The sequence below is a fragment of the Cavia porcellus genome, unplaced genomic scaffold (genome assembly GCF_034190915.1).
Source record: "Cavia porcellus strain 051 isolate PalLab524CR breed Dunkin Hartley unplaced genomic scaffold, mCavPor4.1 scaffold_2, whole genome shotgun sequence".
Classification (NCBI taxonomy): Eukaryota; Metazoa; Chordata; class Mammalia; order Rodentia; family Caviidae; genus Cavia; species Cavia porcellus.
Window position 1 is genome coordinate 4,739,557 of NW_026947485.1, and position 26,995 is coordinate 4,766,551.

Consider the following 26,995-nt stretch of genomic DNA (forward strand, 5'->3'; position numbering starts at 1 on the left):
CTAGTGACCCTGGCTCTGCCGATAATCTCACCAGATTTATCAGGGAGCAGGCACAGGAGCTGAAATATGACCTAAGTGCAAGTCACTCAGATAGTAAAGTGGTTGGATTCAGGGTGGAGTAACAACTTATTGACCTGTGGGCTTACTTTGTGTAAAGACTGAATTTGTATAAATAGGCACAGCAATGCATTTGTTGGTAGGCATTGCCATGGACATGCTGGAAGCTCGTCTAAATATGAACATTTGCAAGATTTTATTAATATGCACAGGTTGGTTTAACTCTGATGTTTGATTTGTTTTTCAGAAACAAATTTAAGTGTTGAGGAATTTGGATCATTGCTGAAGTTCTTTTAATTTGTGATTATTCTTTTCTTTCTCTGACTTTTTCTTGTTGTTTTTGGTATATGTTTGAAGATCAAAAATGCAATGTTGGATTATTTTAAGTGGGATTCAGTATTTGGTATTTTCTACCTTATGTTCTTCTCTTAGCTGCTGATTTGCTAGATACAAATTTTTCTGTCATATGACAAGAGATCATATGAAATATCCATGAATTTATGACTATATTTAATGCTAGGATATTTTTTGGGTTTTGAATGTGTGTAGATATGGTACATACTTTTAGAGCTCTCCATAGCCTGGGGGTGAGGGTCAGAATCTACTATTTTTGAATTTCATTGTCAAAGTGACATATCACTCAATTTACAATGAGTCTCAACCTGAGTCTGTTTTCATTCTAATAAAAAGAAAACCCATGAAAATAAGTAAACTAAAATAGAAATTATAATGCAATTGTACTGCAACACATTTTATATTGAAAATAAGGTTTCAGTGAACACATAAATGCTTTGACTGACATGATCACTAAAGAATGGAACTAGTAAAATATACTTTTGACCAAAATAATTGTTCTACATGGTTGTTATTAAATACACATATTGAATGAGGTGATAAACTACAGCTATGGTCCTTCTGGAATCAGTTTGTTCTTCCCCATTTTCTGTGCCCAGCATACCTAAGATACTCTCCTGAAGTGAGTGTTAAACAACACGAGATTAAACACGGACTCAGGGTTCAGGGCACCCTTTTCCCCACTTATGGTTTCAGCTACTTATGTAACCTACGGGGACGAACGTATGGAAAACTGTGGGTGGAACTCTTCATTTTTGTATTCTTTGTTGTATCTAAGAAGTCTTTCGATGTGATCTGATCAGTGTTTTCCCGAGTTGGAGCAGAAATTCAGATATTAATTGACCCAGTGAATTTGCCGGAAAACCTGCTTCCTGGAACCCAGCTGAGTCGAGCCTATGACAAAGACGTGGCTGGAAAAGCTGATGCCTACCGCTTTCTGAACAAAACAAAGGATTTTGTCATTGACGCAAGTAAATGAATTTTAGCGCTTATTGATTTTAATTCACTTTGTTTCTACTTCTTTCCAAGTTTTGCCTGTAAAGAAATTGATTGGGTTATGCCCCAGTGGTGTATTGGATTTTGGGGTCTCGCTTTGCTTTCCAAGCCTGCTCTACCCACACTCACAATAACCCAACGTTGCCACAATTGTGTGTTCAGGCCACAGGAAGTTCTGTTCCCCAGTTATCCTGAGTCACCTCATTTTCTTCAAAGAAAAAGATAGCCTTTGAATAATAAGACACATGATCCAGAATGTATTTTCTGTACTAATTTCGAGAGAAATGGCTTTCAGATATTTTGGCCAAGTGAATTAATTTTCCTCAAAGTGTTGATGAATGTTCAGGCAGGGATCCGTCTTGTGCCTTAGGCGCCTGTACAGTCCTGGATCCCCCAGGAAACTTGCAGACCTGGTGCTTAAGGTGTTCAAACAAACAGTGGAAAATGGCCTCTCATTAAAACAGCAAACAGACAAACAAGCACAATGCCTTTCACAAAGGAAACCCATCCACAGCCAGTGACAAATAGAAATGGTGTTTCTGAAGTCCTCTGAGGTGGGCTCAGCTCTGAGTTCCACACACAGTGAGCTGGACGGAATTCTAAGCTGAGAGGGTCAGCACCCTGGCTTTTCAGAATTTTCGAAACCTGGAAGCATGTATTTATGTACTAGGCTTCAGAAGTGTCAACAAAATCCTGACATGATTTTCACATGTTTAAAAAAATTTGAAAATAGAATCAGTCTGTGGCCCACTGGATGCTGGTCACCCCCTGGCCAGTGCCCTGAGGGTCAGTGCAGTCCCCTCTGCCCAGGCTGGGCTCTACTGCACCCAAGGATCTCACCTACAGGAGCTGTGATTTTGGAATTTTCTCCTTCTCCCTGGGGTTGTGACAGGGACACCTTCCTCGTAGTCTGGGTTCTGGTCAGTCCTCCATGGTGAGACTCCCCAGATCCTGCCATTGGGACCGGGCAGTTTGCAAGGCTCCTCCTGATGCACCCTGAAGCTCCACTGTGGCATGCACTTCCCCTCCCAGCTTCCCCTCTCCACCCCATCTCACTCTCTCCTCTGGCAACCCCAGCCTTCTTCCTTTGCTCTCTGAAGGGTTTGCTTACTTTCTCAGTCTACTGCATGACATTGCCTCTTGGCTTGAACCAAAAATGCATCACCCCAGAGGCCAGCACAGCCTGCCTCAGGTGGAGGCGCCTCCCTCTCCCATCACCTGTATCTCCTGCTCAGGGGGTGGGGAGATGGGGAGGTGGGAGGCAGCCTGCTTCTCACCTGGCAGAGCCAGTTCCTCCCCTTTCTCTGTGGGAGCTCAGAATGCCTGGTCCTCACTGCAGTGCACCACGGACTCCCCCTGGAGCTGAGACACAGAACACAGCAGCTGCCAAGCTGCTCACATTCCAAGTCCTGCCACCACCTCTCAGGTGACTCTGGTACCCACATGCTGCCCATCCAGCAGCACCTGGGCGCTTAGTGTCGGGGCCTTATCCAGTGTAAATCCCTGGACCTAAAGGACTTTAACATCCATCTCCAAGGCCATCGCCAAATGTGCTTTATCTCCTCCAGTCCGCTCTGTTTGCTCTGGACCCTTTCCTGTCTCCTTGCTCTGACTGCTACCACCCAGCGCGTCCTCTGATGCAGCTGTTAAATGTACCCAAAGCTCAAGCAGGCTCCCTGAATGTGAGACCTCTCTACCTTTTCGGTAGACTCACAGGCATCTTAAATTCAGAAGTTCAAGTCTGGGCTGAGTGTCTCTCCCCAGAACTTGTGTCTACCGTCCCCTTTGCCTGAGAGTTAGGTTACACCAAGCACCAGAAGACTATCGCCATGAATCCTGTCTCGTGATCCTTCCACATTACTTCCCCAAAGTTTTCTAGTGACCTCTGCACTCGCTTCTGTGCCTCACACTTCCTTCACCATCCTCTCTTTCTCTCTCCCTCTCTCTCTCTCTCTCTCTCTCTCTCTCTCTCTCTCTCTCTCTCTCTCCTCCCTCCTTCTCTGTCTCTCTCTCTGCTTTTGAGGTCAAATCATGCCAGTCAATGCATTTCCACTGAGCTACACCCCCTGCTCCGCAATTTTCTCTTTGCTGAGAGTAATTTTATTATTACACAAACAGGATCACTTTCTATAGCTCTTTGATACTTATCTATCTCGTGTCGTTTATGATTCTCAGACAGCTTCCTCTTTTCCCCAAAGCAAAACCCAAATACTTTATACTGACATGCAAATCTCATTAAAATGTGGTTTCTGTTTGTTTTTCCAGGTTGAAAGTACGGTTTCCTATTTTAATGTTGACCTACATCTCCCGACACAAAGCTTTGCTCTTCTCTGAGCCTTTGCACATATCTTGTTTTCTATCTCCTCTATCCTCCTTTCTAGGCCAATGCTTTCCTATTTGTGATGTATTAGTTCAGAAATAATTCCCTCCAAGAAGCAACTTCAATATCTGTGCTGCTCTCAATTTTAGGGAAAAAATGCTTCTCTTATGTGTTTTATTTTTATTTTTTGAGACGGGTCTCACCGTGCAGTTCAGAGCGGCCTTGAACTCACTGATGTAGTCCAGATTGCCCTGGAACTTATAGAGATCCTCCTGCCCCAGCCTCCTGCTGAGCATGAGCCCCCAAGCCTGGATCTTGCATGTTTTTAAACCACTCTTTCTTAAGCAACTCTACTTCCCTGATGACATGTACTGAGGAAAAAGACTATGCCTGATCCAGTTGCTTCTCCATTTTTATTAGTTCATGGCCCCACAGTGATGGTTGCATGGCTGGGCATCTACCCCTAGCCCCAACTGTTAAATCTGTGCTTGTCCTATATCTGCTCAGTGGGGCAGGTAACAAACCAACTCAAAACACTGGCCACAGGTGCCACTCAGTTTATCCATCACGGTTCTGAGTTGGCTAAATGGTTCTTCTCATTTTCCTTGGTTCATTCATATGGCTGAATTAAAAATATGTTCAAATCTCACAGCAAAGTCTTCCTTAACCTGAGATGAATTCATCAAGGTCATCTCTGTCCATTTGTTGGTCATTAGCCTCAGCGGGTCTGTGGTGGTCAGATTTCTGTCTCCATTCCAAACTCTGAGAGAAGCCAACTTATAAACTGAAAGGTATCTTTCGGTTCCCAGTCTTGGTGGTCACAGCCTGTGATAGGCTGGTCCTGCTGCCACTGGGCTATGGCAAGGCCACACAGACCAGGGAGCTCAGGTGCAGCAAAAGTGCTTGCTTCATGCCTGGGAAGTGACCAGAGGAAGAGGAAAGGACTAGAACCCCATTTTGGCTTTGAGGGCACACACTGTGAGGCCTGTGAATCTCCCCAAATCCCCAGCTCTTAGGTATGTGCCCCACTGCCAGCCACACTTCCCTCAGGACCAAGCCTTCTAGCAGACCACAGCAGATGCCAACACTGAAGCTCTGCACGGTGACTCATCTCCAAGGTCCTCAGGCTTCAAGAGCCAGGAAAGACAGACCCCAGGCAAGAGCATACTGCAGAAGCATCTTCCTCTGGGCTGGAGAGGTAGCTCAGAGGGTGAGCACTTGCCTAGCATGCACAAGGCCCGGGGTTCAACCCCTGCTACCATGAAAACACACAAACAAACAAATAAGAGAAAAAGAAACACCTTCCTTTGATAGCACCCTGCTTCCCAGGTGGACAAAGCCGTTTCTGTTGGGCCACAGAGAAGCTGATTCTTTGTGCACACTGAAAGTGGAACTCTCCTGTCGTAACGTCACGTCCTAGGAAACAAAATAAGGAGCAAAAACTTTCTTGATAGTTAGGGGAGACCATGGGGTTAGCAAACAAGTTTTAGTTCATTTAATTTACCCAAGAGAGATACATTAGGAGACATCATAGAAAATACCATCTAATGATTGAACCCATAATTCCCTCCAGGTTTGATCAAACACTGTATTTGAGATTGTTTCTTGACCTAGATACATAGGATGTCTAAACTCCATATCCGTTTGGCAGAAGTCCAATCTGATTATTTTTTCTTGTTATTACTTGATTCTTCTTGGCTCTCATCATCTTATATACTGAACAATTTCAAACAAAAAAGTTCGTGGAAAATTTAGTTTTTAGAGACTCACTTTTGCCTTCATTAAACTCATCTAAAGAGGTTAGTTAATAAATATTTTTAAAAGGTACTAGCTGGGGATGATAGTGAAATGCCCAGATATAATTTTTTCTCTTCAATTTGGTAGTTTTCGTGACTTGGGCTTTCTAAAAGTAACATATATATCACATTAATTTTTAAATAATTATTTGCTAAAGGTGATCATAGTTCCTTTTAATATGCCCAGATTTAATAGAACTAATATTGCTGATAATGAAAAAACAAAAAGTATTCTTTTTGCTTTGCCCATATTTTTCTTGCTTTCAGGTATTCTGGCCTTGCTTTTGTTTGGTTTTGTTGCTTACCTGGTTCTTTTAATCACGAAGGGTAGGCTGCTGCAGCAGAGAAGTGGTGATAGGTACAATCCGGAGAAGATGCAAACACCTTTCCTCAGCAGTACCCTCCTTTGGCAACTGTGAGTTCTTGACAATAGTTCTCACTTCCGTGCCAGCTCAAAATTCTGGCCACCCTGTATGATGATTACAGGGTAAACTCATCCTAACTAGTGAGATTAGAAATAAAAGTGGAAAATACTTGCTCTTTCTTTTCTTCACTAAAGATTCTTGTGAGCTCCATAACTTTGGGTCGACCGTGTCATTTCCAAAAGATGCTCCCATTAAAAGAGTTGAAATATGTAACTCTAGCATCTTTCAAAATACAGAGCCATGTCGTATTTACTGAAGGTGATTATGGCTTTGCATCCACTTTTTGCTAGGCTCTGGTGTGATCACATCTACCAAAGTTTTTGATTACGAAACGGACCCAGTAAGATTCCTGTTCATAGTTGACACGGGGGGAGCCATGCGGCGTGTTCTCACCATTAACATCCTCGACGTTCCTGAGCCCCCGGACTGCACAGCTGATCCCCAGTTCTCTGCAGGCACGGGTGAGTGCTGTGGTTCTCTGCGGTTTCTTCAACAGCTGTCTACAGCGACAGAGGCTGGGGATCCTTTTCATGTACAGACATTTGGAGACTTTTAAAATTGTGCTTGTAATGCATGTTTATATAAGTATGCAAAGTATGGGCAGATATTCATGTAGATATAAGAAAACATAATAGCTCTCTGGCATAGTTTGAAGGCAGTTTCACCACGTCGAAAATTGTATTTTGCATTTATGTGATTAGAAAACAAATAACTAAAAACATCCAATGAGATTATTCAAAGGACTTATTGTAAAAGAAGAAAGGAGATAAAAAACAAAATTATTTGATAATCTAATATGCAAATCTAAACTTGCACTTGTCAAAATATCCCCCCAAATTTTCAAATATTGTTATGTTTCAAACTGTCTTAATTTTTCAAAGAGTGGGGAATCTATTCATCAATCCAATGCAATGGTAAACATAATATTTCAGTTGTGATTAATCATGTAAATACAAGGCACTAGTTACTATGCAAGCAAATATTGTACGTGTCTCTGTGAAAGGGTTGACCAAATCCAAGGTACAAGAGCTACATTCTCTAACCCCTGATTTAGTTTGGATCCAAACTTGGAGAGGAATAGATAGAAAGGAGGAGAGGGGACCGTGTGTCCTGCAGAAATTATGTGCGTTAAGAGCAGGGAGGGAGAGCAGGGTGCAGAGACCAGGGTGAATGAGTGCTGTCCCTCAGGGGACAGACATGCGGAGAACCATGAGCACTGTGCCAGAAGGGTTATTTAAGAACAGTGAAGTAGGTTTTCAAAGCCTGCCTTTGCCCCTCAGATGGTACAAATCCCTGGAAGTGTGGTAAGCATGCAGGTATCGCAATAGTCTCATTGGCTGGGTATAAAAACTACAGGGGTTAAAGCAGACGGTGTCGCACGCATTGCGGATAATAAGTGTTTGAAGTTTTTCAGCCAAAAATACAGAACTAAGAATATTATTTATGAAGAAGTTAGCTCAAATTCAATCTTACAAAACTTATAAGGAAGGAAACAGATACCTATAAATTCTTAGTTGACAAAATTTAATAGTGTAATGGTAAAAACTACTACTATCCAGGTCTACTATCAAGAAACATTAATTTTCTTTTTGGGGTCTTGAGGTGATAGAATGAACTTTTATTCAGTAGGGTGTTATCTGACCCAGTGTTAGGGAATTCTTTCCTTGCTTGGCTGTCAAGCGAACCACTCAGAATCTTATGTTGGTTACATCACATTGTTATTTGCTTTTGTGAGTAAGACCAATCATCATATAATATTTTGTTTAAACTTTTCTGCTTTTACTGAGCATGGTTTCCCACTTAGGTGAGGAGATCGTGATGAGTATTTACCTCATTTCTCTGAAGAATATTTTCCTCTCAGAGCTACAAAGCCATTGTATAATAAACACAGTTCTTTGTCAGATAACTGAAAGCAAAATAATCCACACTCCTGTTAAAAATGTATCATTCAATGTTCACTTTTCTTGTTTCTCCATGATGGTCAAGCATGGTAGTGCAGAATTATATGATACCGAGAGTCCTCGTGTGACTCGATTTCTGGAGTTCACCGTATTGCGTTAGAATACTGCATACAATCTTTATGTCCCTCTCTCAGCTCCGCCATGGTAGCAGGAATGTTGACAGAGACAATCTAAAAGAAGTGCGTGTATGTGTGTTCTGTTAAAATTTTATTTGTGAACAGTAAAATTTGAATGTCATACAAATATCCTGTTATAAAATATTAGTCATATTTAGTTTTTTTTTAAAATCACTTTTGCTTAAAAGTATAAAAACTGTTCTTAGTTCACAGAGCATACAAAAAAATGACAATCTAGGTTTGATTCGTGGGGGAAGTTAAAATACCTATGGAGTAAAAAGAGAACGTGCGATGCTAAGGTTATGTCAGTAATCCAGGGAGGAAGCTGAATACTTTCTCCGGGGTCATCGTGAGACATCAGGTAGGAGATGAACTGACCATGAATCCAGTATAAAGGAAGAGAGGAGGAATTTCAGGTTCTGGTTGGCATACATGCTGTGGGTCTCAAGTACAAGAGGAAAAACCTAGAAACAGACTGAACTTTGAGACTCCTGAGTTCACTTTCAATCATGTCCAGCTCGATAAACCTTTGTTCTATCACAGGAGGGATTTAAGTGAGCAGCTGTGCTCAGCGGTCTCGCTTAGAGCTATAAATGTTTGGTAATTGAAACCATGGATTTGGATGTAATGACTCAGTCACATCAGAGAATTAGAAGAAAGGAGGGAACGGGGCCAAACCTGGAAGACTCCCATGTAAGGATGGGAAGCAACTCAGCCTGCCAAGGAGAAGGCAGCTGAGGAGCTGGAGGGCTGGGGGAGCCATGCCCCAAGCACGGGGAGAGGGTCTTTCAAGAGTTCAGGGGTCAGCAGGCTTGATGTCCTCAGCCAGAGGGGGACCCCGATGGTGCCCACTGCGTTTCCTTAGGGACATAGGCAGGGTGGTGACTGCTGAGTCGGAGCAGGATTTCACAGGTGCTCAGGGAGGAAGCCGGGTGAAGCGGATAGCTCATGGGATTGTGCAGAGGCCAAACTTTTCTTTAGAAGTTGGAGCATGAACTGGGGGGAAGGCACCGCAGAACTGTCACTGATTTCTAGGTTTGTCTGGGTTAGTTCTTTTAAAAGGAGCATGAGTGACTTTATAAACAAATGGGGAGGATTCAGCAGGGAGCTTGAAGACAGAAAGGTGACAAAGAGATGGTATTGAAGTTCAGGATGCATAAATGATTCATCAGTCCTGCCTACTCCTCTGTCTTCTAAATAGTTATAAATCTATATACATAATTTTGATTTACTTCTGTAGCTCACAAATTAAAAATGTCTTGAAGACGTGATTTTTTTCCCTTTCAGCTTAAATGCTTAGTCCTACATCTGAAAGAGTATTATTGAGTGTAAGACCTCTATTTAGGTGTGATTGAAAGAAATATTCTTTATTATTGCAGTTAAAAATTCAGTAGTAGCAAAATAGATATGCTATGTCTTCATTTGAAAAATCATGAATGCAAATTTTAAATTTCTTTTACAAATAGAATAAAATTAAAAACTTATCATTTTGAAGTTTGGACCTCATGAAGCAAAACCAAATATTCAATCCATTAAGTGATTCATATTAACTAGTTTTAAGTCGGTTACAGAAAGCAAAGTAGGATTATTTGTGTATGCAACCATTGTAATGTATTCAAATGTCACGTTGGATAATCATAGAAAGGGCCATGGATATGGCTCAGTGGCCCAGTGCCTGCCTAGCCAGCACAAGACCCTGAATTCGATTCATGGTACCAAAAAATACATAGATAAATTAATAACAATAATAATTATAGAAGGAACTTTAGTTATATTTGGATGTGTAACATTTATACCTCTGGATTCAAGAGCTGTCTTTCACTAAGTTTTGCTGCTACTGATTTTTTTTTTTTTTTTTTTTGATAAACTTGTACGCTTATTTTCCTAAGGAAACACACTTATAAAGTCACCTCAAGCTTTGATACTGGTTTTGGATTTGAGTAGTAATTGGAATCCTCCTTTTAAAATGTATAGGTTAAGGGATGATGCTGCACCCAGGTTCTCTCTCCGGGGCTCTCATTTGGATTTGGGGGGGCTCTGGAGAGCCAGAACTCCCTCACTTCCTGTCTTCTCTTCCTGCTAAAATATGAGGGGTAGAGAATGCAACTGAAAAAAATGATAGAATGAGAAGAACCAGCAGCAGACTGCAGGTTTTTAAGACACTCTTTGGTAGGATTTGGAAAGCTATAATAAAGATTTTGCCTGATCCGAGAACTTAATGGCAGTTCAGGAAACTTGCCAATTTCAATTTTTCCCAGGAAATTTTCCAGAGGTTCTCAGAAGTTTTCGAGTAATTCCTACAGATGTGCAATGCTCTTTCTCTTCCAAGAAAAGAAAGAAAAGTCAATCGTGTAAACTTTCCAGAGGGTCAAATAAGATGGACACTGAGTAGCTCTGGTCTGGCAGCAGGAGTTCACCAATAGCTTTTTGGAATGAGTTTCTGTTTATAGAGAGGAATAAAGAGTGACCAGGAGATGTGACCCCAAAGGGCAGGACAAAGAGAGAATCCTTGTTCAGATATCTGAGGTCAAGAGTGCTTTAGTGAAAGAAGAGTGGTCAGCATGTTCAGCTGACCATGGGAAGGAGTGGAAGACAGGGAGAGACTGACAATGGCAGGTAAAATTAGGGCCGAGTCCTGAGAAAGGAGAAGAGGAGAGACAGGTTATTTTACTTAGGGATGAAGCTCTCTCCTTGGAAGTTAGAAGCAGAAAACAAGGTGCAAATGGATCCAGGGTGCAGATTCTGATTCTGGGGGAGAAGAAGGTCAGCTCTCGCTGGCTTTAATGCCCCCGTTTACACCGAGTGGTAGGACAGCGCTGTCTCCGGTGGACACCAGTACAGGGGAAGGGTTAGAGGTCTGCAGCAAGAGACCGCCGGGTGGGTACCTGCTGCAGAGAGTCAGGAGTAAGAGCAGGAGCCTGAGTGCGGCACAGTGACTGCCCAGTGATTGTCTTCGCAGATTTAACAGCTCAGGCTTAGACTTCACAAGAGTCAAAAACCTGACATCTGTTCAACCATTTGGGAAGTTCAAAAATTAAGCTTTAAAAATTAAGTTCTGATTAACTGCAGCATGAGTTCTGCACGCCTGTAATTTCTAGGGTGCTTTTCTTCAGTCATGACCCTACTTACAATATTTATCATAAGATGAATTCTATTCTTGGTTATTGATTTTAGGCAAACATAGTTTGACGAAGTGTCTTTATTCCTTTATGATTCTCTGGGTAGTACAACCTTGCAAGGCAACAATAGAACTTTCTGGCTTTTCACACTTGAGACTTGATTTTTCTGGTAATAATTACAGATTTATTTGTTGTCAGTCTTATTATTTGTTTTTTTCTGAGCTATAGTTTTTCTGAGTCCTCCCTGGCTTGGTGCAAATCCTCAGTGGTGTATGGAAAGTGGATTTGTTGAGTTTCTTTCTTTCTTTTTAAAATTTTCTTAAAGTTAATGAAGTTTGGTCATGCTTTAACTTCAAGATACATGGAGCGCATGGCTTTGGCCTAATGTTATTTCTGTTTTATCTTTCATTGTTTTTGAAGAAAACACTGGGAGACATAACTCTCCACAGACATCTTTATCTTCCACCCCAAATTTCCTGTTCATTCTCTTTAGCTGTGGCTACATTACAGAAATTAAACTTAGTTGGCAACTTAATATTTAATTTTATGATATATATTTATATATTACCTGTCAACTGATATAAAAAATAGAATATTTAAAATATCTTGTTTTCAAATTTAAGCTAAATGTTATTTCAAGTTCATATTTCAGGGAGTGGTAATGAAATTCACACACACACACACACACACACGTGCACAGACACACACACATACACACACATGCACCCACACACAGTCACAAACATACACTAGAACTCCATAAAACAAAACCCGACGCTTTCCCGGGTGCCTCTGTCCCGGCAGGCCCAGGTTGGAGGGGTCTGAGGCTGGGGCTGATTAGTCTCCTTCTCTGATACCCCACCGGGCCTAGGAATCAGTGTTCTTTTGTGATGCCAAGCCTCACCCACTGCCCCGCAGAACAAACTGTGCACACACCTGCCACCTTAGCTGCAGAGAATGCTGTGGGAAGCAAGCGAAAGGCGCTCTCTGACAGCAGGGTGAAAATCAAGTCAGGAATCACAGACGTGAGGAGCGGGCAGCCCGCCCTCCCCTCTGCTCTGCTCCGCGTGAGCGCCCTGGCGGCCCTGTCTGTCTAAGAAGGCAGGGAACGCGAAGAGCACTGCAGCCTTTGAAACATGCTGATTTCTGCTTCACAGCTGCTGTGGAAATCGCCGAGGACTACCCACTCTTTCAGCCCATTTACCGAGTGACGGCCACGGACCAGGACTCGGTGCACGGGGACAGGCTGACGGTGGGTGACCGCGTGGTGTCCACGCCAGGCCGCTCCTGCAGGCCTGTGAGCACTGCGTGCGCTTCCCTAAGGAGCCTCTCGGAGCCTAACAAGGGTCCTCAAGGTGCCCGGGAAGGTGCAAGCGCGTGCTTAGGCGGAGGCTGCAGACCAGGACCTGCGGAGCGCGGGCCTCGCCTGCTGGGCGTGCACCAGCGCGATTTCCTCTTCGGCTGCTCCCGTGACGCACGTGCCCGTGACTGTGCACGTGTGCATCATAGTTGTAATTTTTCAAAAAGGAAATTTGGCAAGATGAGCCCAAGAAGCGCTGTCTGGAGAGTCCCACGGTGCACCTAGGCCAGCACGCTCCTCTTCCATGCAGACTGACAGCCCAACCGTTCACTTTAGTGACCACGCGTGAGGCTGTGGGGCTCCCGGTGGCCTTGGGGCTGCCTGGTGACTCGGGAGAAGCTGTGACATCCTACTAGCTAGGGGGCAGTCCTCGGGAAGCTGCTGAATCTCTTGATTTCCACAATTTGGTCCACAATTACATATATATTTTATTTTTGCCTGACTTTCAGTGACATATGTGCTGCTGTCAGTCAAGTATCCATAAACTATCTGCGGAGTGCTCCTAACATATTTTTTTGCAGACCAGCTGATATGAAATTGTGAGGAAACATGAGGTCTTCCCCATACATGACGCCTTTTCAGTAGATTAAGGGAAACCCATGGGCCAGCCCAGAGCAGGGGTCACCAGGCCTGTCATTTGCAAGAGTGCAAGCTGATTAGCAGGTGGTTATTTTAAACTTTTGTGTTCTAAGAAATATTGTTAGAGGAGAGAATGAATTTTGGTTTAAAAACAAATCCATCAGAGTCAGTAAGCTATTCTTTAATGAATTTTATCTCTCATTAGACTGCTTTCTTCAGTTACTTGTGAGATTTACCTACTTCCACACTTTCTCAGAGGTGGTGGCAAACCTACAAGTGAAATGAACGTAAAATCGTGAACTGTGTGCTTGATGGTGCTAATATTTAAATAGGATTCACACTCTAATTTGCAGTAATTCTACTCTGATTTGTAATATTCAAACTGTGATAATGAGTTTATTTCGCAAATTTTTTCAGAGTTGCATTTTCAGAGTCAGAATTAAACATTTTGTGAATTGTCTTAGAAAATGCACAGTTTTTTAAAGTTCTAAAAGGCAGCAAATGTTTTGGTTACTAGGCTGAACAATCCAACTGTAAGAATATGTTAGTGGTCCTAGTAACAGCCAGACCACAAAGAAAATACTGAAGTTAATTAGTGCAAAGATGGGAGGCTTTCTACAGATTTGTTTTATTATTATATCTTCATGCTTCGCATCTCTGTTGGTGTAAGTAATGAATATTTATTTTTCCAGTACACGCTTGAGACTCAGTTATCTGGACCTGAGAAAGGAGGGAACGCTTTTGGAGTAGACGCTGTAAATGGTGTTGTTAGCTTGAAAGAAGACACTTTGGACTTTGACAGAGGATACCACGTAATTAACTTATTTACTTTTCTACGCAAATAAGAGGGAGCTTTCATAATTTTGAATTATTCATGAAAAATTAAGTGCCATATTATTTATAGGAAGAGTAACATTTTGTGTGATTCATGTGAAAGAATTTGTATAGTTAACCAAACTCCTAAGTACAAAACTTATGGGTACCAGAGCAGAGGGGTTATGTCTTAACTTTTTAGGTCTACCTAAAGAAATTCAAGGGAAAAAAATAGATTTTGTATGTCTTGCTCATCAAGAAAAATCAGACTGGGAGATCATTACTATTTAAATCTTTCTAAACATCAAAAAAAAATAGAAGAAATTAAAAACAGTCATATTTTTATATTGGAATTATTTGATCTTTCATATCCTGACATATCCAAAATGTTAAGGCACTTAAATAGTCAAAGTATGAATCTTATAGAAGAATTTGAAATCAATGCTATAGGACAGAAGATGATTTCTGACAGTTCTACGAGAAATACATTTAAGGGAAGCATTTGGGGACTATTTTTTTTTTTTTAATGTGGAGTGAAAATGAAGTTTCTGTAAGTAGGAACAAATACCCAGAAGGAAACCAGCTGGATGGCTGCTGAGCTGTGTGTTCACACAACGATGAGGTGTGAGGAGTAAGGTGCTCACGATCATCAGCGTCATCCTGTCTGTTACTGGAAAAAACGTTTCTATTTTCAGAAATTCCTCCACGTGGAATAACTCAGGTAGATGACAGAGAAAGTATGGGAAACAAGGAAATGAAAGACATTAGAATAAAAACAGATAATTTACCACTGATTAGATATGTTTAGGAGAAAGAAAAATTCGCGGTTGAACATGGTCTCCACTGTCTAGTATTAAAGAATAAATGGTAGCAGTCAATGGATTCCGTTCAAATTCAAATTGTGTTTTGGGTGGGGAAGACCATGCAGAGGCAACGGTGCACGGCTTTTACACAGTTCCATTGCTAAGCGTCTGTCCGAGAGGATGAGATCGGGTGGAGAAGACCCGGGCTGGGTAGAGGAGCCCTCTGGTCCAGCCGCTCCTCACACACTCAGTCAGTGATGGCAAGTACCTCACAGCCTTCTTCATCTCACCATCACATACTCATGACCCACGTGTAAGATGTAACGCAAGGTCACACAGCCCAGAGACGGAAACCCAGGGCCACCTGTGCGCCCTGCCTCAGCGTGGGGTCCTGGGCTTTGCTGGGGACACAGGATGCTTGCTCCACAGAGGTGGATTGCTTCCTACCTTGGCAACAGGCAGATTTTCCTTATGTTTTTCTCCAAGGCTACACTTGCTAATAGGAGTGAATATACAAGGGTGAGAAGGGTGACAGGTTGACACAATATATTGGAGGTCAAAGACATTCTCAGCTTTTCAAAAACTGCATCACATCCTGACCCCAGGAGCGGCTCATGGCCCCCTTCTCAGCGCTCAACACCCAACAGCTGGCTCTGACAGTTTTCAGTGCATTGGAAGTGGGGTAAACAAGTGATTGTAGAATTCGTTCACATTTTTTGTTGAATTTCGTCTACATTTAGGCAAACAGCCCACTTACACAGACCTCTGAATGAAATGTAATGGCCTATTCAATGAAGCCATTTTGAAGTTTACCACTAATCCAGCTAAGAAAGCCCTTACGTTTCCTTTAATTACCTAGAAGAGGAATAAAGTGTTGTGTCCCACTGGAAAAAACAAAACCCACCTTAACAGGAAACACAATGTAGAAGTATGTGCATTACCAAAGAGTCTACTGTAAAATTTTTAAAATGTGTTTTCCAGGCTTTCCAGCTTACTTTGAGAGCGACGGACACCACAGGTCTGTTTTGTCAAGGAACAATAATTATCAAGATTAGAAACGTAAACGACGAAAGGCCTCAATTTGAGTAAGCATGTTGATTTCAAAGTGCAATCACAGGAGAATGGGTGAAGAAAACTTTCATGTAAATTGTAAATAATGCATATGTAGCTATACAAAACATGTTTATGATGTTCTGTTAAAACTGTATGAAGTTATATCTGTGATTAGTACATGTGCTGATCAAAAGTGAGATATACATTAGAAAGTACTGCAAAGAAAATTTATTTTTGCGGCACTGGGAATTGAACCTCTGCCTTTGCACTGAACAAGATTTTTTATTTATTTATTTTACTTTTTTGGTGCCATGGATCGATCTCACAACCTCACACTTGCCAGGCAGATGCTTGTGCCATTGAGCTACTCAGCCTAGCAAAGCAAATTAGAAATGATCAGCATGTAACACGGCTAAAAATTTTGATTTATTTTCCACCCTGATAGTTACAATGAATTTAAATAAAAACTTGACCTTAAAACCTAATTTAAAATGCTTAAGTATTCTAATTTTCATGTTCCTGAAATATAGTTGAAGCATTCAAAAAAGTTTTCAGCTCATAAGTGCAAATTTAGATATTGTCCTATTCTTGAAAATATAATGCCCAGATATATTATTACAATCTAATGGTGATCAAATACTTCCTCTTAGATCCGTAAAAATGAAAATGGTAGTTTTTAAACTGTTTTTCTTATATTAGCAAGTTGCACCTCTACAGTGCCTAAGAGTAACTCCGTGAAACCCACAAATCCACTGTCTTTATCATCTGAAAACAGAAGCGAACCTGGAGCTTAGATTGTCCCTTTTTCGTTGGAAGAGCTGCCCGTTTGCCCACCTGAGTTTGAGGCAGAGGAGCCCGCAGTCTTTAGGATTAATATTCTGTTGCTTTCATTCGGTTCATAAGAATGTATTTGCTACTTTGATTAATGTAATAGCATTTAATAGTAGATATTATAAGCAGTACCAAATTACCTAAATGTTGCCTCCAGATACTTTTCATCTCTTGAGATACAGCACAGTAAGAAACAAGTAATGAAATAAAAAGCTGAGAACGTAAGTGTGATGATTGAAGATCCACACTGGGCTGTGGTGACGGAGGTCACCCCGAAATGGCATCATGCTCCTCCCTTTCCCTTCACCCTCATGTTCCTTTGAAGATTTTCTGGAAGCTCTCTCCAATCCCCAGAACTGGTGCTCCTTTCTCCTGAAACCTGTAGGAAGGTTTCGGCGTCCATCACATGGCATTATGTGGCTGGGTGACTGTCACTCCTCTTGGCAGTGAGCTCCTGCATTTCAGGAGCTAAGGTTTGTCCAACTTGCATGAGGTGCCTGACACGTGATAGGTCCTCCATAAACAGCATCTCAACGGAAGCATGATTAAGAGACTTAAGCCTCTGAAATGTTCTAGATATGACCAGAGGCTTTCATATGACTTAAAGGATGAACTGTAAAATTATAGGAATCTCGACAACTTGTTCTAATGAGCTATTGCTTTAGGCAGCATTTCATCACCTCAGATAACAGGATGAAAATGAATATATTACACTCCTTATGTTCAATGGCCAGCTACTCCACACACTGGATATGTGGAATAATAGAAGCTCACAGTCCTATTCTGTTTTCACTTTTCCTCTCTTTTGTCACAATATCTTTGATCTCTGGCATTGTAGCCAATACTGGATAGTTGAAAAGTGATGTTTGTGTTAAAAAAAATAACCCCTATGCTACCAATAAATTCCTTACATTTGACTGGATTTGGAACTGGCCAGGTCATCATCCCTTGAAAATTGTATGTGTAAGGATCTGCAGATTTCTATCATCACCAATTTTCCCATCGCCATTTCCCCCCTTAGACCATTTCCTTTGGATTCCATTAATGTGACTGAACAGACTCCCATTGGAGAAACTGTCACAAGAGTGAGGGCAACAGACCCAGATGAAGACAGCATTACTTACTCCTTTACAACTCAGCAGGAGGTGTTTGGCTTGGACCCTGGTAAGTTTTGGACAAATTCTTCTAGTCTGCTTTGGCTAAACAGCCACTATCTAATCTCCTCACTCCCTTCAGAACTAGAGTTGGCAAAACTATCCTTGCAAAATTAAACATGGAGCAGGAAAACCAAAAAAACATGTGGCATTTATACGGGCTATTTTTCTCTTGTTAAAATGGCATTCTTTGGAAATAAAGAGTGATGTAAAAACCTGGCTTCTATAACTGGCCACCATCTTGCAAAGATAATTGGTACAAAGGCGTGTGTGAAATCCTCGTAAACTACAGACACACAGCCCTAGCTATCGCCACAGCTGGGGACTTTTCCTGTATCACTATTGATTGAGGTCATGGCTCTGTCTGTGTGGACTGGACTACGGTTCTGAAATGCTTCTCTATTACAGGCTGACTTGGTTCCCAGTGTTATCAGTCCCAGGTCCATGCACACAGAAGCACCCAAGTATAGTATGGGGATGGGTTGTGGCATCTCTGAAAGGTTGCTGCGTCTGAGGCTGGAGCTTGAGGTCCCTGGGGCAGGAATTGGGAAGACATGGATGTGCAGAGGGAGGTGAAGGATGGGCTGGAACACAGAAGCGCATGCTGGACTCCTGTTCCTCAGAAGGCTCCCGCCCCTCACCTTGGTGGCCTCTTGCCCTGCAGAAGCTGGGCACCTTTGGCCACAGGCCAGAATGCACGTGCCTGTTCTAGAAGTCAGAGAAGCAGGCTTGTGCCAACAGTGGACCATGGACCAGGCTGAACTTGGGCACAAGTAAAAGGCTGCTGGCTCTCCCTGCACTCCATGGTGGTCACAGGTCTCCCTGGAGGCCAACAAAACCAGAAACATACAAGAAATAGGTTCTGGGAGTGTGATTTAATGTAGTAACATTAACACATTATAAAGTGATAACACTGAGCATCCCATATGTGAAATAATTTATTTAAGTCCCTAGGGCAATTGGCACTTTATGCATTTATATTCAAGATGCACATTTCAGGGGGAGAAGGAAGGCGAGAGAAACAGAGGTAGGCGAGATCCAGGTGTCAGAGTCACACAGACATCCAGCATGGGGTCAAAGCCCAGGAGAGCAAAGCAGGGGAAACTGAGGCAGCACGTTTTGTGCCAGGGACGGCTACTCTCTTCTGCCTTTGAAAACCCCCCTCAGTTTGACCCTCAAGCTCGTTTTTTCATCTTTTTTTGTGAGATGAGATTAACTTCACAGCAGAAGCAATGAATGATTATAATTCTAACATAGTTTGGCTAGTTTTTCAGGCAAAAAATGCCAATAGCTTTATTGTTTTAATAAAAATAAAGTGCAGTGGTTTGTGTTTGATGTTTTTCAAGTCAGGCAGCTTCCTTTGCTCCATAAACAAAAGAAGAGTACCAATTTAGAGACTTGAAGGGAAGTATGATCAAATAATTTTACATATATGATTATTTTTAAGCTTAAGATGTATAGAAAGTTTTAAAGAAATATTACCAACTAATGTGTAATAGCCAAATACCACTTCCTTCTGCAGGGAAAAATAAGTGAATTAAAACATCCTCCAGGTAAGTCAACTCACATAGACTTACTTGTTTGAGATCATTAACTGTCACTGTATTTCTTTCATTAGCTACAGGAATAATCACTCTTCTTCGGCCTTTGAATCTTGACTACCCAAACAACTCCAGAGCCTACTCTTTGGAAATAGAGGCCAGAGACAGCGGGAATAATACCAGCACTTACACGTTCACGGTCAGAGTGGAGAGTGCGAATGACCCTATTTTCTGTGATCTAAGTTTTTTAACAGGTATGTTTCAAGTCCATTTTATTTAAAACAAGGAACGGTGATGTGGAAATAATATTTTTAAAATATTGGAACAAAACCTGGCATTGTAGAATTATACTTTCTTTAGACTTATAAAGGAGAAAATTTTAAAAAATTAAATGAGAAGCATCTCACGTGCCTGAGAGGGAAGAATCGAGGTTAATGTAGTTCAAATTCAATTCTAGTTATTTCTTTCTGTGATGGATAGGGAGTGGACTGAGGGCAAAATTATTCTACGTTTATCTGTAACATAACATGTAACATAAAACTCTAATTATTAACTTTCACCTCCTAAATTGTCAGATTATAGAAATAATGCATTAAAAAGTACCATTCTCTGAGATATAAAGGAATTAGCACTTTTTAAGACAGAAATTTTGAAACATACAGAAACCACCGTAGTGAACATTTACGCTGAAAGCTGATTATAAGCTTTGTTCCAGTGTTTCTGTTTCTTAGAGTTTATGAAAATATTGGGTATATAGTTAAGATGTTGTAGAATTTGTAACAACATAGTATTGGAAATAATCAAAAAGTGTAGTAGTGAAAAATTAACTCTAAGGTGATATGTACATTTCATTCCTAGCCATTGAAGATTATGTGTTCAAAAGCCATAAGCTACAGATGACATAGAACATAAACATTAAATAGGTCCCTTATTTTTTGTGTACAAAAATGTGCTATTGATAATTATAATCACACATGCTATTTTACAGAAGGTCATTATTTCTTTTTGTAAGATTAAATTATTCTTTACTAACTTTTTAATAAACATACTCTACTGTTAATTTTTAATGTTTCTTAAATTAGAAATTTTAGTTATAAAATTTCACCTTCTTGAATAAAAATCACTACTTGTAATAGTAAGTAATTATTCCATTTGATTTCTTTGTTCCCAAAAAGTACTTATTTATGTTGGTTTGCTGTCATATTTATTACAATAGAATTAATACCATGTATGGAAGTGTTTTCAGTATGACTAAAATAGATGTATCCCTGAAAATTCTGTCATAATTACAGTATTGTAAAATGGTGTTTATGCCTTTACTCCTTTCATTAAAAAAATCAGATGTTAATTGGGGTCAGCAGACAGCTATGCGCAAAATAATGACCCGTGCGTTCTCCTCTGTGCCTGCCTATTAGAAACCAACGCACGGCTCCTAACCTCACCTGTCTGTGCTCTCCTGGGTGTCCCCCCAGAAATGCTGTCTTTTCAGGGCTTGAGTGGACTGGAGAACTTGCTGTCACCGGCTTGATTTAGTCTTGGCTGGGGAAATTGGAAAGCGACAATTATGCCCGCTTTGCTCGTTAGTGGTCCGTTCTGAATTGATACCCTGACTTGCTCAGTCCTCTAGCATATTAAATCCCCGTGACTCCTACCTTTTCTGTTTGACTTTTCTTCCTCTCCCTACTTTTAAGAGAAATTACTCACTAAACTAAGCAGGAGAAAAGGAGAAGTAAGGGGAAGGGGAATAAGACAGACCGCGTGGAACCCTCCCCATCCTCCCACCTCCACTGCTGTGTCCTCCTGTGGCTTCTCAGGAGTGTCACCCCTTTTTCACCACTAGAAACACCTCCTCAGCAACACACACACACACACACACACACACACACACACACACACACTTCTGTACTTTCTGAAAGGTGTAACAATGTACTTTTTGAAAAGTGTAATAATAAATTTATCTGCAACAGAAATGCACGATGAATTCAGGTCTTAGAGGTTGAACTTGAGAGACCGAGACAGAGGAGCCTAGGCGAGCCATGAGTCAGCCTCGGGTTTGGTATTTGTGAAGCTCCTATCATTGGATCAATCTGGTGAAACAGTCTGCTGCTCTCTGTGATTTATCTCAGTCTCCCCAGATTATAATAAGCCCCAAGCAGACACACAGGGATCCCGGGAGGTCACTGTGACCTGACTCGTAGCACAGCCTCAGCTGCACCAGCTCGCGGCTCTCACACTGGTCCCTTCCATCACATGGGCTGGACCGCAGGCTCAGCGGGGAAGCAGGGGAAAAGCTAATTACCTAATAAACAAACGCTGTGGTCTCTTGGAAATTACAAAGGGGTATTCTCACGATGGTCAAGATGCTGGTTTGACATACATGCTCACTGTACTACTGTGTTTAGTTATCTAGTGGTCTAATTACCCAGAGCAAATGACTAAATCAGGAGAATCTGCTTCTTTGTGTCCAGTTTGAAACAAAGGAACAACAGGACCTTGTCCCGTCCACACAAACATTGCTCCCCAACATCCTGCCTGGACCTGACACACACGGCTAAGCGCACAGTAACAAGGACCCCGAATGTGGTGCAGGGTCCCTTGTGGAGTCACGTGGCAGGGGCAGCACCTGCCGGTCCTTTCAGGAGTCTGCTTCTGTGGCGGGGGCACAGTGAGGCACACCCATACCATGCACACTAACCCTAAGGACAGAGCAGCGTGTGGGGTGAGGAAGTGACATTCGTGGGCGAGGTGTCACTGAATTCTCAGAGCCTCGTCAGGCAGCGGACACGCACTGTCCACACTGTACAGATGAGAGCAGAAGCCGAGAAGGATCCAGCGGTTTGCTCCTGACTTCTCGGTTGTGTGCTACTTTCTCCACATTTTTGTGGAAACCAGTAAAATCTTCACTATCATAACATAAAGGAATGAAAGTTGAGAAAGTTTAGTGACCCTGGTGTCGTGTCAGACACTGACATGTTCTATCTGCTCGCATGCATTGTCCAAGACCTAAAAACTGACACAGCTCAACCCTGGTTTTGTTAACACTCTTAAATATGAATGTGAAACCGAGCATATACCTTTCGTTTTCATCTTTTTCCTGGAACAAATATCAGTAAGAAAACTACGAAAGCCAGGCACAGTGCCGATAGCTCTAGTCTCAGTCTTGGGGTGCTGAAGTAGGAAGGCCCCTTGAGTCTAGGTGTCCAAGAAAACCTGGACAATATAGGGAGGCACTGTTTTAACAAAAGCAAAGCAAAAGAAACAAAAATGATCAGAGCAGAAATTCTTGCAGCGTGCTGACTCCTGCCCCCAGAGGGAGCGAACCGTGGCAGGAGAATGCTTGAGTGTAAGTTGTCACTCATGACGGGTGTCCTGTCCAGGGGTGTCCGTGTTGGTTCCTGAAGATGTCCCTGCATCGGCCTTTATATATATGATTCTTCCCAGAGACCCAAGTCCGGGACAAAAGTTTCAAGTAAGTTTTTTAAATATCATTTTTCCCCAAATCTGGTTTAAGAAGTGCTTAATTTTCAATGAGCAAACAATTATTTCATCAGATTTTAAGTAGTGTTTCCATCTTGCAATGAATACTGAAGTCAGAGAAGGAGGTTGAACCTCTGAATACAGTAACATAGGATGAAAATTATGTGCCTTGAAGTGAAAGCAGCAGACTGAAATGGTCTGAGATCACTTGAAGAACTAGAGCTTGCAGACTTATTAGCATTTATCTGATGACATTTACACACACATAAGACGTCCTTTCCCTTGTTAATTTCTGTTTATTCATGCTAAGAGGGCATATTTTCTGCATGAGACACATAATTTGAATAAAGGACATTTTAGATTGTCATTTCTGGTTTCAGCAATACTTTAGAAGAAATAATGAATTAATAAGTAATAGATGACAAAATGGTTACAGCTTATGAGGGGGTAAAAAAGAAATTTAATATAATTTATTCCTCACATTATTTTCTCAAAATTTTTTATGGTATAATATGAGCCATAGTGGAATTAATTTTTTAAGAAAAATGGTTTCTCCATTATGTATTATAAATTATATTAATATATTGGAATATTCTGCCTTAAATTTAGTGACTGAGCCAAATTATCCACAGAACAGACTTAAACTATTTTCTATCTTTTCATGTTTGTTGTAAAAATATTAGCTTATTAATATGACTTGGGAATGTCACTGAAGCTAAACCTTGCGAGAACTGCTTTCTGGAGAACTGAGACAGGGTGATTTTTATGGTCACTTGATTAAGTGAAGGGAGGTGAGCTGAGCGCGTTACTTCACGGGAGTTTTAGGCAGAGTTTAGAAGCCAGTCTAGGGGAGCTGGGCTCGGAAGCTCTGTGTGCATGAGTGTGTGTGTGTGTGTGTGTGTGTGTGTGTGTGTGTGTGTGTGTAGACCTTGGAATAATGTGCACGGGAGGCATAGGAACACATGTGTGGGGTTAGGCTAGGACACGCACATGTATGTATGGCTGACTCTGTTTAAGTCAGTCATATGTTTGCATGTGTATTTCTATGAATGAAAACTGTTACCAAATTCAAATCGTACTGTAAAAGTCATTAGGGAAGAAAAACACAGCAAAGACTTGGAAAATGATAATTGTAATAAATCCAAAATCATCCTAAAAAAGGAAAAAACTAAAGAAGCTTTTTCCATAAGAAATGTTTAATGGATTTAGTCAAATACAGGCCAACTTTGGTTGTTCACTTCCTGCTGACTGACAGTAAGTTAATGAGCCCATCAAATGCTGTCATATGTTTTTAGAAAAGCCACTGGATCGCACGTCTCCCAGGTTCTATCATTTCTCTCTGGGCCAGAATCTGGGTGTAATTTTTATTTTAAAGTTTAGTTTTTTTGTGAAATTCTTTTTGAAATCTTTAATACTCATCTTGAACATTGGTCTGTTAATCAACCGGGGTGAAAACCATGAATATTCCTATGTTGATGCCCATAAAAACAGTAACTCTGGTCAGAATAATACCTTATTTTTGACAGACATAAAATCAATGCAGAGATGAGATCAAATGGCTTTTTTCCAAATAATTCAGTGCGTCTCCTTTAGATAAAACAGGGAAGGGTCGTTTTACATTGGAGAAAGCTGTAAATGCAATACCACAACCTAACTAATTATGAAACCAGTGACAGCTATTTACCAAAAATGCTGTAGTACTTAAGCACAAAAACCAATGGGAAACATACGTTAACTATGTGGAAGAGTGTTCACACTGTTTGGAAGTCTGGAACTAAGAGGAAGTTCAGCTTTTATTTATGGGCACTGTCTTCGCAAAAAATAGTTTTGTTGTGGCCCTTGCCAAATAATTGCAACAGAACTGTCAGTTCAGAATTCATGCTTTTCCAATGATGTATTAACCATGTTTGTGTGGGTTTTTTTCTAAGTTTTTAATACTAAATTCTTCAAGCAATGCCACTGCCTATTTTGCTTTGGATTCGTGGAATGGCATCATTTCCAAAACCACTGAGCCTCCTTTGGACTATGAAACAAATCCTAAGGTGAGACAATATGAAACAGAGCACTTAAATATTCTACAATATTAAAATGATTGTTAAAGTTTACCTAAATTGAAGTTACTACACTTGCACTAATAGCATTTTAGTGTTTGCCTAGAATCAAAATTTATTTTAAAAGTATGAATGCAATACTATTTGTTTCACTTTACTTTTTATTTAGACTTTATAGAACATAATTTTAATTTTTGTGTGTGCTTCTGTGTGTGTGTACAAAGATGGAGAATGAATTCTCTATATTCCAAATTCTAGAACTATGGCAATGTTGTATGTAGTTGAATAAAATTGTGTTTCTTTTAGTCTTGAGTCATAGGGAGAAATGCATCTACCTCTGCCTTTACTTGACTGTGAAGACCTCATTTAACCATTTTTTCTCTCAAATGTCAATCAAATATCAAACTTGCAAATAATTGAAAAGAAGAGGTCTTTCAGCAGATGGAGAAACAACACAATTTACTGTTTCCTAACATATTGTCCTGGAAAATGGGACCATTAACTTTGAAATGTGTTGTGGATATTTTAAGTATTTTTCAATGTTTCCGGTAGTAAATTGCAAGACATTTTTAAAAACACACACCTTTAGACCATAGCTTTTTAAGTTACAAATGATTTGTCCAGAAATTTTCTTATCATGTAAGAGTTAAAGGAAAAACCAAAGCACTACAGCCATTTTTCTGGAGAGGTTCCCTGACCTCACTTTTCACTCTGGCCTTGGAGGCTCCCATCTCACAGCTGGCCTGGCTCCATCGCGGCCATTAGATGCCTTCATTCCTTGGTTTCTTCATTGTTTCACCCAGTGTTCGGGATTAACTTTATTAAACAGCCCCCCTGGCACTGTCATCTCAATTGCACTAGTTTATATGTTACATTGGAGAGAATGACGTGCTTATCAACAATAAACTTGAAAGATTCTTTCATTCATATACAACTCTCAAAACTTTAAAAACATTTTGTACGTTCTTCTGTCTTTCTTATCATATATACCCTGTTACTAGACATTTTGAATTTTATTGCTAAGCATTCATTTTTAAGCATTTTCATGGTTATATCTGAAAGTATGTATTTGGGTGCCTTAACCTTGAAAATAGTAACATCGCAAAATCTTTCTGGCTTCTAATAATTTCAGATGATCTTTTATTTTCTCTGTGTAAGCATTCATGCACCATCTTTGAAAGGTGACAGGACGCTTTTCTCTCTAGTCCTTCTTATGGTAGTCTGTGGCGTGCCTTGCTTTTCCATAAATACTGTGCGATAATCAGTTATGCCCCTGGAGCAGTCATTGTTTTTGTGATGTGGACTTTGAGAATGATGTTTCTTAAAAATGGTATTATTCTTAATTCAGTATTTATTTCTACAAGATTTCTCATTGCATCAAATAATCAGTATTCAAGAAATATTTTTTGAATAAAAGCATGAACTCTAGCTACCAGTAAAGACTCAAAATGTAAAGAATAGATGCATTGGATAAAAAAGTGTTTTCTTCACTGGCATTTGTATTTCAAAGTACCCATGTCATTTTTACTCTTATTTTTAAGATTTAGCTTTTGTGAAGTACAAATTATATGTACTTTTCTTACTGTATACACCTTCTCATTTGATTATTTTGTTTCTAAATAAAAAATCCATACATGATTTTTGCTTAATAATTTGCATAAATGTTAATGTTGTAGTGAATGTCCAATTTATAAAACCCTCCTTGTGATCTTCAGTGTCTTCTTAATTTAAAATATCCTTGAGTTAGAAGCTAAATAAATAAGTTCACTGGGTTCAATGTGCCTTGAAGGTTTTTTTCATATATGTGTAACGTCATTAACTACAGAGTTACATTTTATTTTAAAATTTTAAAACACTTGTTGAGTACATTGTACTGGGTTATGAACTTATTAGGCTACATTTCTCAAATACTTGGTGGAATACAACATCTTTAAATGAAATTTTACATTTTTAAAAATGTAATTTCTAAAATATCTCTAAATCTTTCAAAATCTTCTAGGAGTAGGACAGTTGTTGAGCTTCACAGATTTGCCCTGAATAATGAAGCAACTTATTTGTTGATTTTTACATGTCAATTTTAGTCTGACATATTGCCTTAAATGTAGCATGCAGAGACCTGTTAAACCTGGACCTGGGCTCCTCACAGCTGGACAACAGTATTAATAAGCAGAAATCCTTCAACAAATGAT

At 40.5% G+C, this 26,995-nt stretch overlaps 1 protein-coding gene across 1 annotated transcript in view; it reads left to right on the plus strand.

Moving 5' to 3' along the window:
- The first annotated feature begins 208 nt into the window (after positions 1-208).
- The window catches only part of LOC106027701 (cadherin-related family member 3-like), a 90,337-nt gene continuing 63,550 nt past the window's right edge, over positions 209-26,995 (plus strand). Inside the window, exons 1-10 of the mRNA XM_063234450.1 lie at positions 209-269; positions 1,215-1,382; positions 6,239-6,409; positions 12,302-12,396; positions 13,776-13,895; positions 15,681-15,784; positions 17,605-17,747; positions 19,356-19,532; positions 22,656-22,747; positions 24,684-24,797. Of these exons, the coding sequence (XP_063090520.1) occupies positions 209-269; positions 1,215-1,382; positions 6,239-6,409; positions 12,302-12,396; positions 13,776-13,895; positions 15,681-15,784; positions 17,605-17,747; positions 19,356-19,532; positions 22,656-22,747; positions 24,684-24,797 (1,245 nt within the window). The remainder of the gene's footprint in view (positions 270-1,214; positions 1,383-6,238; positions 6,410-12,301; positions 12,397-13,775; positions 13,896-15,680; positions 15,785-17,604; positions 17,748-19,355; positions 19,533-22,655; positions 22,748-24,683; positions 24,798-26,995) is intronic.